This window comes from Pongo abelii, chromosome 12 (assembly GCF_028885655.2).
Source record: "Pongo abelii isolate AG06213 chromosome 12, NHGRI_mPonAbe1-v2.0_pri, whole genome shotgun sequence".
In the NCBI taxonomy this organism is placed as follows: Eukaryota; Metazoa; Chordata; class Mammalia; order Primates; family Hominidae; genus Pongo; species Pongo abelii.
The window spans coordinates 77,579,012-77,591,732 of record NC_071997.2 but is presented as its reverse complement, the minus strand read 5'-3'; the positions used below and the strand labels follow the sequence as shown (position 1 = coordinate 77,591,732).

The 12,721-nt window shown below is 36.7% G+C and overlaps 1 protein-coding gene across 7 annotated transcripts in view; it reads left to right on the top strand.

Annotated features, from left to right (window-relative positions):
• The window catches only part of EML6 (EMAP like 6), a 259,228-nt gene that overhangs the window by 98,491 nt on the left and 148,016 nt on the right, over positions 1–12,721 (top strand). For all 7 annotated transcript variants that reach the window (XR_008522134.2, XR_008522133.2, XM_024242556.3 and 4 more), the window contains exons 4-5: positions 2,061–2,159; positions 5,676–5,744. Coding sequence is in view for 5 of the 7 variants with exons in the window: in XM_024242556.3 (XP_024098324.2) it covers positions 2,061–2,159; positions 5,676–5,744 (168 nt within the window). In the remaining 2 variants the exon portion in view is untranslated. The remainder of the gene's footprint in view (positions 1–2,060; positions 2,160–5,675; positions 5,745–12,721) is intronic.

The window sequence follows — 12,721 nt, the reverse complement described above, 5'->3', positions numbered from 1 at the left end:
TTTGAAAAACAATTAGCATTTACTTGCTGTTTTCTGCTATTTTAAGAGAGCATCGATCACTAGTCATTTTTCTTTCTAGAACTAGATTCACTACATATGTAGACCCCTGGAATATACGTTCTTTATTTTACTCCTCTGCAATCTCATCCAGTTAGTCAGTTTAATGCATGCATTCCCTTTTATGGCTACATAAAGAGACAATAGCTGGATGCTAGTATTTGTTATTTGTTCAGGCTTGCAGTTATATTGACTTCCTGAATAAACTGAAGTGAATCAGAATCCATACACATGTACAAGTATAAATGTTTGCTTATGACTGTACTGGTATGCACCTTCTTAATCTGACTTTGTTATTCAAGCATTCTTTATCAATTTGTTCTGAAGTGTCACAAGAAAAGGTAATGCAGCAGAGGAAAATTCAGCTTTAACTTAGTTTTTGTCCACGTTAATTTATGTTAGAATCCTTAGCTATTCTCCTTTAGGTTTCATTTTGAAGGATGGTGGTGGGGGTGGATTGCATGGTACTTAACTGTCAGGTGAGAGAAATAACCTCTTGTATGTTAGCCATGATGGATTTCCTGGCTTGTTGATGGGTATTGCTTCAGGTCTGCCTTACTCCCTGGACAGAGTTCACTGGAATCGAATGATATTTAGAAATGACAAATGGCCCATCACCTCACAATCGACAAAAGGCAATAAAAGTGCTTTTCAGGTGGCTATGGGACCTGTCACTACAGATGAACAAAATAGGTTTCTTTCAGCTTTTTCTCCATCAGGAAATGTGGGTTTTACTTCAGTGCCCCTATTTGTGTTAACTGCTTTTTTTCTCTTGAAAAGAATAAGCTGAATGGAATTCACCCATTCAAATTTTCTAATGAATAAAAATACAACCACATCTTATTTCCATTGCTGAAACCCTCAATTAAAAAATTGTAGCAAAGACATTTCTTAAGGACACATTAAAAAACCCTCAACGATGTGTGTTATGTTAAAAATTCCTAATGGAAGCCATCTTTAGTGAAGAAACGTGAAGAATCCCTGCATAACAGCACATGTATACATTTAACCATATGTGGCTGTCTGTTTCATCCACACTGTGAGTGTGCACATACACAGACACACTCTCGAATGTACTCAGTACTCACACACTCTTACACTTGGAGAATACCGTATTTTTAAAACCCCTTTAATTTACATACTTCACTTGACCCATACAACAATCCAATAAAGTAGAAGGAATGAATATTTTTTATACCCATTGTACAAATGAGAAAACTGAGATTTAAGGAGGTTAATTTTGCAAGGTCTTATGTCTGGCTACTTAAAAGTGAAACGAAAAGCCAAATCTACTTATAGTTCAGATTTCTTACATAATACTGTCTCTTTATAAGTGATATCCTGCAAGAAACTCTGATTTTGGTATGACTGTTGCCTGTTTTTCACACTTCTGGTTTTGTATATAATCATGTGGGTTGCATTTTATTCTTCCTTTAAGGACAGGTTCTGACCTGAACCCAAGGAATTTAGGCTGGGAGGTGAAGTACCAGATTACTTCTACTTAGATTATATTATCTTGTAGTCACCTTAAATGTTTGTGAAATTATAGAAAACTAAAAATTAATGTTCATCTATTCTATTCGTCAAACCCTTAAATTTTAGCAGTTTGAAGCTTTTAGACTATAGAATCCTGGGTTCTATTAAATCTCACATTAAGATTTTACCTAAAAATTTTAAGTTAAAAATTCCAAATGCTGCTTTCAAGTTGTTTCTGTAGTTTCTATTGATGTATCAGAGATTTCCTGAGAGTTTACATGTATGTTTCTTAAATTTAAAAAGGATAAAGGAGCTGTAGCTCTTAGGTTTTTGAAATTTCAGCATATACTAATGGAAGTCATCTCCCGTGTTATTTTTAGTTTGGGGTTTAAGATGGGTTTTGAGAAATTGGTTTGTTATAAGAAATTCAACGCCTAACCCATAGTAAATAGTCAGTAACTATTTCTTAACGTGTCAATAAGTCTTCCCATCACTTTTAGATACTAAATTATTGTTCTTATTCTTAGCGTTTAGCCTCTGTGGGGTTGGATGCCAAAAACACAGTCTGCATTTGGGACTGGAGGAAGGGAAAACTTCTGGCCTCAGCCACCGGCCATTCTGACAGGGTAAGAACTTGTTGGATCAAACTGTGCAGATTTCAGAACTTGGGGGGACTTGAGATATTGCTTCTCAGACTTCTAATGTTTTTAACAGTAAATTTTTCAGTATACATTTTTCCTATTAAACTTACAAGCATCCTCTTTTTTCATGATTAGTAGCTATCTGTGTTAATGTGCTTCTGGTGATCAAGTACTTTATATGAATTGTTACTGCTTTTCATAGGCAAAGCAAATTTTTGATGCTGGCATTTTACTTTATGAAATCAAAATGGAATTAAATTTGAAATTATGTGTAGTTTAGATGTATTCATTTAGAAATGGAAATAGTTATTAGAAAATAGTCACAAAATATGATTACAAGGGTACGCATTTTAATTTTGAATGAGTGTAATGACAACTTTGTGATTCTTTGTTGTATTTGAGAACATAGAATGTGGCCTGCTTACTCTTGTTGAAGTCAGTATGATCAGAAATGATAATTCCATGTAGTCTTAGGGGATGAAGGGGGTATATACATATAACTGGTCAGAAATCTAATTTGCCAGTGTCTTGCATAATTAAAATAATTTGACTCCTTTATTATCTTGGTTTCTCTAGTTTAAACAATGAATTTGCATGACTGTCTTACTTGAATTCCTGGTTGTTTTGTATTTCTGCACAATATAAGTGTTCATGTAGAACAGGCGTTTCCAATCTTTTGGCTTCCCTGGGCCACACTGGAAGAATTGTCTTGGGCCACACAAACACCAACACTAGTGATAGCTGATAAGCTAAAAATAAAATAATCTCATAATATCTTAAGAATGTTTACAAATTTGTTTTGGGCTGCATTCACAGCCATCCTAGGCTGTGGGTTGGACAAGATTGATGTAGAATGAGGCTCTAATTAAACATGAAATTCACTGTCTCTTGCTTAGAAGGAACTCTTAAAAAAAAAAAAATTAAGTTTGAATGGCACATTCATCTATGGAGGTTTGTAGTTGTAAGGAGACCCCACAGATGTTGCAAATTCTACTCCAGGATCAAGTCTTCAGAAAGCTCAGGAGTGACCAACAATAGAACCTCAGTACTGGAAGAGGCCTGGTACCCCTCTCGTCCAGTAGTTCCCAATCCTGGCTACAGATAGAATCCCCTGGGGAGACTTCACAGCATATATATACATTCATATATAATATTTTATCTGAGTTATTCTGCATTTACTACTTCTATTTCTGAATCATTTTATATAGTCTGACCTGAACTAGTATACTGTCAGAATTCTGGGCCTTATCACCTTGGAAAAAGTAGAAAACTAAAGTTACAAACAGTTTAAACCAGTAAAATCTCCTTACTTAGAAAAATAGCCTAATGTAATCACTTTGGCTTGTATAGAAAGAGCTTTTATTGTTAAATTATTACTGTTAAACTAAATTTGGCCTTAGCTGCCCTCCATATGGTAAGTCTCTACAAAATCAACTGCAACCTAGCTTGTTAAGTGACCAAACTGAAAATTTAGGTGTATACTTCCGTTAACAAATAGCTGAGTGGCAGCCACCTTCAGCCAATGGCAGGCTGCCACCTATTCAGACCATGCCCAAATAAAGCAAATTCGGAGCTGAAACTAGGAAAGCTGTTTCTGTACCTCAGTTCATTTTTCCCAGGATACATATGCCTGCCCAGTTGCAGAGCAGAGCTCTCTGAACCTCTTCTGGTTCTGAGGGCTGCCCAATTTGCAAACAGTTCTTTGCTCAATTCAACTCTGTTAAAACTTTAGATAAATTGAACACTACTGGATATCATGTGACTTGCCTGTATGTTTCAGTGACTGTGCATGTGCTATTGCTGTGCTACCGCTTTCCAGTAAGGGTGAAATGTAAAAAGTATAATAGGACTATAGTGATGAGTCTGTAATCTTAGGATGTTTTAATGAAATGCTTTATTTGGCACACTGTTCCCCCAGACCCCATAATCTGTGTCTCACATAATTTTGCTCTTTATTACTGATACCATTATTAATTATTGACTGCTTATGGTTAACTTCAAGATTATCTTCAAGATTATTTTAGTGGCACTAAAATACTTAATCCATTACATTTATATAATGAATGTTTTATACCCTGCAAAATGACTTTATATACCTTATCTTCATTGACCTTAACAAAACTTGAGGTGGTATTATCCACGTAGAGAAGATGAGGTTAAGGTTAGAGATGCTCAGACTTGCCTGAGCTTGAATGGCTGAAATGAATACTTGGACCAAGTACTTTTGCTTCAGTGCTCTTTCTGGGGACCATAATTGCTCCTTTATATGTGATGAAAAGTTAGTGGTCTAGGTTATTTCTCTGGTCTAGACTTTGTCCCTGACAAGTAGTCCTTCCCTTTCTATCAGTGTGTCATGGAATGTGATCCGTGGATCTACCTCCATCAGAATCTCCTGGAGTCTGTTTAAAGTGTTGGGTATCTGGGCCCAATTCCAGACCCACTAAATGAGAGCATCTCAGATGGGCCCTGGAAATACCTGTTTTAAGCAATTGCTATGGGCAATTTGATTCTCAGGATTGACCTTTTCCTTCTTGTCTCTGGAATGGAAATAGAACTACCTGCAAACTGTCTGGTAGCTCTTGTTAAAGAATGACAAATAGGCTGGGCATGGTGGCTCATGCCTGTAATCCCAGCACTTTGGGAGGCCGAGGTGGGTGGATCACGAGGTCACAAGATTGAGACAAGCCTGACCAACATGGTGAAACCCTGTCTCTACTAAAAATAGAAAAATTAGCTGGGCATGGTGGCACGCGCCTGTAGTCTCAGCTACTGGGGAGGCTGAGGCAGGAGAATTGCTTGAACCTGGGAAGCAGAGGTTGCAGTGAGCCGAGATCGCGCCACTGCACTCCAGCCTGGTGACGGAGAGCGACTGTCTCAAAAAAAAAAAAAAAAAAAAAAAAGAATGACAAATAGTAGTTGCAGATACATTTTCAGTTCATTGGATAATTGAAAATACAATAATATGTTGGGTCAGATTAAAATGGTAGCCTGAGGGACTATTTAAGTTAGTGACAGATAAATCCCTCTGCCTTATGTTTAGGAATATTAACTTCTGTGATTACTAGAGACTGTTGGCCACATTAAATTGTAGTTAACTATTGAATGTTTTCCTAGCTAAGAAGCATTTTATAATTCTTTAAATTTCTATTGAAAAGCTATCTCCAAAGTGTTAGCACTGTGGGGAGCTATTGAAAAATTTGATCAAAAATTTATCCTAAATTGTCCATTTGTTTATCTCAAATGGACAAAATTATGACACCAGTTTGTTCTAAATAATTATGGTAAGTTCTCTCTCTACTCAGACCTTAAGGTAAGTAGACATGAGGTGATAACATGTATGTTAGTTCCTCACTCATTCCAAGCCAAATCTTCCATTTTTGTTCTGTGCAGGTAACATTGTGTTCTAAATGTTAGGGTAGAGTCTTGGCAATTGGACTAGTATCGTGAAAATGCAAAAATATACCAAATGATCAACATGGCAACTTTTAATGTTTTGAACAGATTTTTGATATTTCCTGGGATCCATATCAGCCAAACAGAGTGGTTAGCTGCGGAGTAAAACATATAAAGGTAAAGTTTTTTGTTTTTTAATTTTGGTACCTTGAGTGCAAATAATTTTAGGTGTTTGTATAGATAATTTGATGTTGAGAGACTGCTAGACTTTACATATTTTTTTTCTTCAATATAGAGCCCTCTTACCTGTTTCTGTGCTCCTGAAGTAAACTAACATCAGCTGATGGGGCTCTCTCTTAGAAATGCAAAGTAATGACAATCAAGTGAAGTGCTCAGCAGGCAGCTGAAAAGGAAATTTTATGTTAATTAAATGTCGAACTGAAGAGTCATAATACTTGTGGGATTGCATGTTTTAAAACTGCTGATTTTAATGTTGTCAAGTAAGTTTTTCCAATATAATGAATATTTACGTATTTGCATGTCAACACTTTGACATGTTATGTTCCCTTAAAAGAAAGGTGTCATGTAGCGCTCTACATGGAAATAGAGGAATTCACAGTACAAACCTATCTGGACCATTGGTTTTTAAACGCACCAATCTTCCTCTAGACTACAGTCTCATCTGGGTAGGCCCACATTTGCTGCTTACTATTTTGTTCACAAGTAGCAAAATTAACTGCATCAACATGCTTTGCTCTGACATAGCAAAAATTTCTCCTGACCCCTGGGATATGGCCCAGGATCTTCTTTTTCTATAGGATTGTAAATAATAAAAGTTAAAATCCATAAACAAGAGTATAAGGATTACTTTCTTGCATAGAGCATGTATGGATTCTGTACAAAAATGGTACATTTCTGTATGAATGAAGATTTTCCTCTAACCAACCCCTCCTATTTTGCAGTTCTTTTAGTCTAGTTTTTCACGATCCTTCCCATTATTCTTACTTGGTTAGAAGGGGACAGACGATAAAATACTCAAATAAGTATAACAAATACGGAAGAGTTACCTAAAGAATGTTACAAAACTCTGCAAAGGAATGTAAAACAATACTTGAACAAATGGAGTGACAATGTTGATTCTGGACATATCTAAAATTTACAAATGTATCATTTATCTCCAAATTTATATTTGGTAGAAATGCAGTTAAAGTCCCTATTACTTTTGTTTTTACCTGACGGAATTTCCCTTTAATTATCCTAAATTCATCTGGAAGCATTAAATAATGACAATAACTATGAACTTTGGGATAAAGAATCATGAAGAGGATATGTGTACCACTATTTACTAAAGCATAGTAGAATTTAATTTAAATGGTGTAAGACTTGGATTACAAAGAAATTTTAAAAAGCTGAAAAATAGACCTTAATATGTATGACAACTTAGAGTATAATAGCATCTCTAACTGGTAGGCACAAATTATCAATTTTTTGGAAAAAGTCAGTACTTCATACTATACACTAAAACAAAGTCTATATGAATTAAAGAGGTAAGTTTCAAAAACTATAAAATGACTACAGGAATATATAGGCAAATGTTTAACTGCTCAAATTGGAGAAAGATTTTTTTAAAATGTAAAAGCAAAGAAATCGTAAGGGATAATACTGATGCAACTGTAGAAATATTAAAACATTCTGTATAATTCCTTCTTTCCACAAAAAGAGGGAAACCACAAACTAGCAAAAGTATAAGCAACACACAAAGTTGTTGTGTGTTGTTCTCAAACACACTGGGTTGTTCTCAAAATGCAAATACCTCTTGCAAATCTGTAGAATGGACAAAGAACATAGAAAATTGACAAAAATAGAAACGCTGTTGGCCAATAGACATGAAAATGTTAAAATTTCATTAATAATTAACACAAATTTTAAAATAACAGAGCATTTTAAATCTATCAAATTTATGATTAAAAGTACCCTATCTTGGCAAGGATTCAGTGAATGACCACTCTCAAACCTTGCTGGTATAGAAGGGTAAGCTAATAATGGTCTTTCAGCCAAGAAATTTGGAAATATTTATCCTTAGAAATGTCAATTCTCTTTGATCCAGTAATTTCATATCTTAGAATCTATCCCAAGCAAATTGTTAGAAGTGTGAACCAAGAGCTGACTCATTGCTGAGGAACTTATCAATAGCAAATAACCAAATAGAAGATCTGAAATAAGTGGTTTCAGATCTTCTGTTTGGTTTAAGTGTCTCTAGGAAGTTGAATAAAATGTTACATCCATATGATGAAACACTGTACAATCATAAGTTATGTTTTAAATGATTGATGATATTGGGAAATATTCAAAATCTATTATATGGGGAAGTTTACAGTTTACTTTGGGGGTGGGTGATGGTGGGATTAGATTTGTGGCTTTTTTTTCTTTAAAAACATTTTTATGTAGGAAATACATTAGAAGGACCTCTCCAAATGTTAAGCAGTTATCTCTGGGTAGTGGGTCGATGGATAATTTTTTCCCTTGTACACTTCATTGTAAAATTATTTTACAATAATATATATTCCAAAATAAGAAAAAATTTAAAAATGGAGAACAAAACTTTTAAAGGTTCCACTACTCAGAAGTATAAGATATTCCATCAACACTTTAGGGCTTCATAAACGTTTAATAATCCTGTACCAAGCCCGGATGTGTATATTTTTAATCTAGGAAAACATCAGCTGAAATCTAGGTAGTTTGCTTTATTAGCAGCAGCTGGAGGCTCCTTCTATGCTTGGTACAGCATACCTGAAAGACCAAAAACTCATTCAGTTTAATATTTGAGTTTGTACTAGGTGAAAGAGCAAAAACAGACGCCACTTTCAATTTGCTTGAAGTTTAGCCATTAAAACATTAAGACAATGTTTTGGAAGAAAGGTAAAAATCAAAGCCCTCTATCGATAAAGATGAGATCCCAGCTGGCTAGAAGCATGTTGTCAGGGTGGAGACGCTGCTTAGGCTGAGCCTCGGTGGGTGGGTGCCTTTGGTAGGAAGGGTCGGGAGGCAGAACTAGGGGAGGGCTTGCACTTCTGTCAGGAGTTGAGAGAGGCATTGGTCACCCATGGAAGCATGGGACTGGGGAGCTGGCAGAGTCCTTGGCTCATGATATGTTCCAAGATTACCAATGTTTTCATCACCAAAGAACCTATTCCATAGTTTTTTTAGGGAACAAATATTTTGAAAGATGGTGGCCACAAAATAAACTAGCCATTAAATCATAGTTTCCTTAGCAATGTTTTATTAGTCAAAGATGTTATCTGTCAACGTGAGTTTCTGATCAGACTAAAATATGAAAATTGTTTCAGCCATGAGTAAAAAAAACATGTGAGTTCATGATGATCCTGATTTCTGTTAGGCTGTGGTGGGTTTCTGGAAATCTGGGGCCCTAACCTGGGAGCCATCATCCATCCTGTATTGAGTGGTGAAGAAACCCAGGACACTAGGGGGTTAGGTGGGAATCTGACTTCGATTTGTGATTGTTTCCCTCTACTTGACTCTGGGCAACCATTTAATCTCCCTGAGGCTGAATTAATATTCATTCATTCATTCTCTCTCTCTCTCTCTCTCTGTCTCTCTCTCTCAGAGAGAGATCACTACCTCCTAAATTAAAGATAATTACATTAAAGAGTATGGAACCCAGTAGGGGCACAATAATGTTAATTTCCTTCCCCATTTCCTAGGGTCACAAAAATGATGGCAGAGGTGAGATTTAAGCTCAGCCTCTGACTCCTATAGAGCTCTTTCCACTGAGAAATTTCTTTAGTGAACTACCTTGCCTTAGCTTTATATTGGGTTCTAACTAGATTTGCTGCTTAATTGATAGAATTCTCCTGATTCCTTCCTATCTCTTTCTATCATTGGTTAACTCTAACTTTTAAATTGGTAAATTCTAAAAGCAGAAAAGCAGAGACAAAAATTCTGAAACTTTATTTGAAAACAAGAGTTACTTATCCTGTTTAAATTTAATTGTCTTAGCAGACTTGGACATTTTTTCTAAGCAAATACAAGCATTTTTACCTCAAAGAATCTGGAATGTCTACCCAGCAATACTTTATTAATTTTGCTTAGAAATATAATACATTTAAGCAAACCTCAAAAAATTATTTTTGCTGTCTGTATTCTCTATATCCAATTACCAGGATTTCTCCACTTTTTTTTCCCCCAAAAAACCTACCTTAACATTGAATGATTCCAATCATAAATTGAGTGCAAAATCTTTGTACTCGAAGAAAATACTTCCATCTGAAATTTGTGTAGCTAGGGTGAAATCCTTTTTGGCTTTGTAAATCCCTTATGTTTTGGCAAATAGGAAAATTGCAATTATCTGAAACGAATGCTTGAAAAACAGTAACAGTTGAGCATCAGCCGCTTCATTGGTTTTATAGCAAATGAGCCTACCAGGTTTGTGGCTACTGTTGAGCCGTCTCTAGTCAGAGACAGAAGGGACTTTAGGGACTACCTAGGGCTAGATGAACTCAAGGTACCTGCCAGCTCTAACAAAATTTGCATTACAGTCTGTGGGTAGAGACTGGAGAAGATAAACAAGGTCTCCTCATTTGATGTGAATTTAATGATGTGTTGCTACCCTAAACTGCCACTGTTTTCCAAGTAGGCAATGCTTCTCAAAAAGAGATATTTCAGGTATTTGCCATTTTCTGCAGAAAATATCATACATTTTAGGGAATCATTTGACTCTTTGGAATGTTTTCATGTGGGCCTTATACCATCTGACTTGGTGACTTGTCAATAAACTTTTATGTAGATCAAGTCTGAAGATAATGGGCTCTATTTTTTGTGACTGTCTGTCTGGAAATATTCAGATAACTCAGGGATGTATATCCAAAGTTAAAGAACAAAATAATTCTTTTAATCTTCATGCATGAGGAGGTGTAAAGAGAAAGGGAACTGTCTGCCTTAAGCATTGCCATGAACAGCAAGTTCTTTGGCATGTTGGTACAACCAGTAATCATTTATGTCTAATAGTTTGTTCAGGTTCATAGTAACAGCTTAAATGTTTTCCAAAGCTTATACCTAACTAGCTTTTTCCTAGATCTCTTTATTCTTTATTAAAAAAAAAAAAACTTTATTACAGGTGTGTGCTACCACTCTAGGCTAATTATTTTTGTAGAGATGGGGTTTTGCCATGTTGCCCAGGATGGTCTCTAACTCCTGGGCTCAAGTGATCTCTCTGCCTTGGCTTCCCAAAGTGCCGGTATTACAGGCATGAGCCACTGCGTCTGGCTGCTTTATTATTTCAACATATACTTCAACACCTTTTCATTAATAATACCCAAAGAAATGAGTTACCAGAGCTGATACCTTTTTCTGAGAAGAGAATACCATTTGGTCCTTCATTGTGTATCTGCCCTTCATTCTTGCCAGGGCATCCTTCTATTCTTTAACCCCCTGCCACGCACACACACAGGACAGCCCCCCACACCCAGCTGCCTGAATCCCGGCCACCTTGGGGGTATAGCCATCCCAGAACTGTTTCCTCCAGTATACAACTACTCTGAGAGGACCATGGTTTTTCCTCTCCTGCAGGTATAAAATAGTACAATTGTTACTGATTTATTCCCACATTACTGCCATGTGGCTTCATCTCATCCTGCTCCTCTGAATCCAGATGCAGTTTCTTCCTCACTGCTGATCCAAGTCCTACTCTTGTTCATTCTGTTTAATTCAACTTAGTTCTTTACCTTTGAATTTCCTTGCCACCCGGGCACAGTCTCAATATGCTACCTTAAAATTATCTCATTGTTTCATTTGCCTCTGCATTGATTCAAAGTCGTCAAAGCAAAGATAAAGATTTCAATATTTTTTCTAGCCCCATTGAACCCTTACCTTCAGTGAGCTACTTCTGTTTGCTTTCCCTCCCGTCCAGATGGAGGTGACAATCTCGTCTACCTTAGCCTATTAAGGGTTTTGATAGGATCAAATAACTTAGCATATGCAGATAGCCTTTATAAACTGAGGGGGGCTATATCAAGGGCAGTGAGGTTATTCTAGTTGATACATGAAAACTATGTTAACGTTTTGAGAGGCCAAGTGGTGCGGATCACCTGAGGTCAGGAGTTCAAGACCAGCCTGGCCAACATGGTGAAACCCCATCTCTACTGAAAATACAAAAAGCTAGCTGGGTGCGGAGGCACATGCCTGTAGTCCCAGCTACTCAGGAGGCTGAGGCAGGAGAATCGCTTGAACTCGGGAGGCAGAGGTTGCAGTGAGCCGAGATCGGGCCACTGCACTCCAGCCTGGGCAGCAGAGTGAGACTCTGTCCCCACCCACCGCACAAAAAAAACTATGCCAATGCAAAATATTTTATGTCTATATAACCATGGGAGTGTCCTTACTGCCTTCTATAAAATTGCTGAAGCTTTGGGTATGGTCTTCTACACGATGGATGCATTTTATGCAACTAAAACTGAAAAGCCTAGTCCATTATTTAGGTATATGGAAATATAACTCATATTTACGAAACATTTCTAAGTAACATTTCTACAATGAAGATTTATAACATTTAAAGTTAGAAATTATTTCCAAATATATGTACACTAAAAATACCTAGATACAGCCGAGTGCAGTGGCTCATACCTGTAATTCTAGCACTTTGGGAGGCCCAGGAGGGCAGATTACTTGAGGCCAGGAGTTCGAGACCAGCCTGGCCAACATGGAGAACCCCTGTCTCTACTACAAATACAGAAATTAGCTGAGCTTGGTGGTGCACTCCTGTAATCTCAGCTACTCAGGAGGCCGATACACAAGAATACTTGACCCTGGGAGGTAGAGGTTGCAGTGAGCTGAGATCGTGCCATTGCATTCCAGTCTGGGTGACGGAGTGAGACTCTGTCTCAAAAACAGAAAAAAATTATGTAGATGATACATCAACATGCTAACTGGAAGTTATAGACCATCACAATTTTCCTTTTTATACCTATCTGTGTTTCTAAAGCTTTCTACAATAAACCTATACTAGTTTTATAACTTGATAAAAAATTAAGCAAAACATGATTTGTCCACTTGATTGCAACTCTGAGAACATTATGTTCTATTAAATCACCATTAAACAATAAGCAAAGCTTTGAAATTTTGGAACTTTGAAAGTTTTAAAA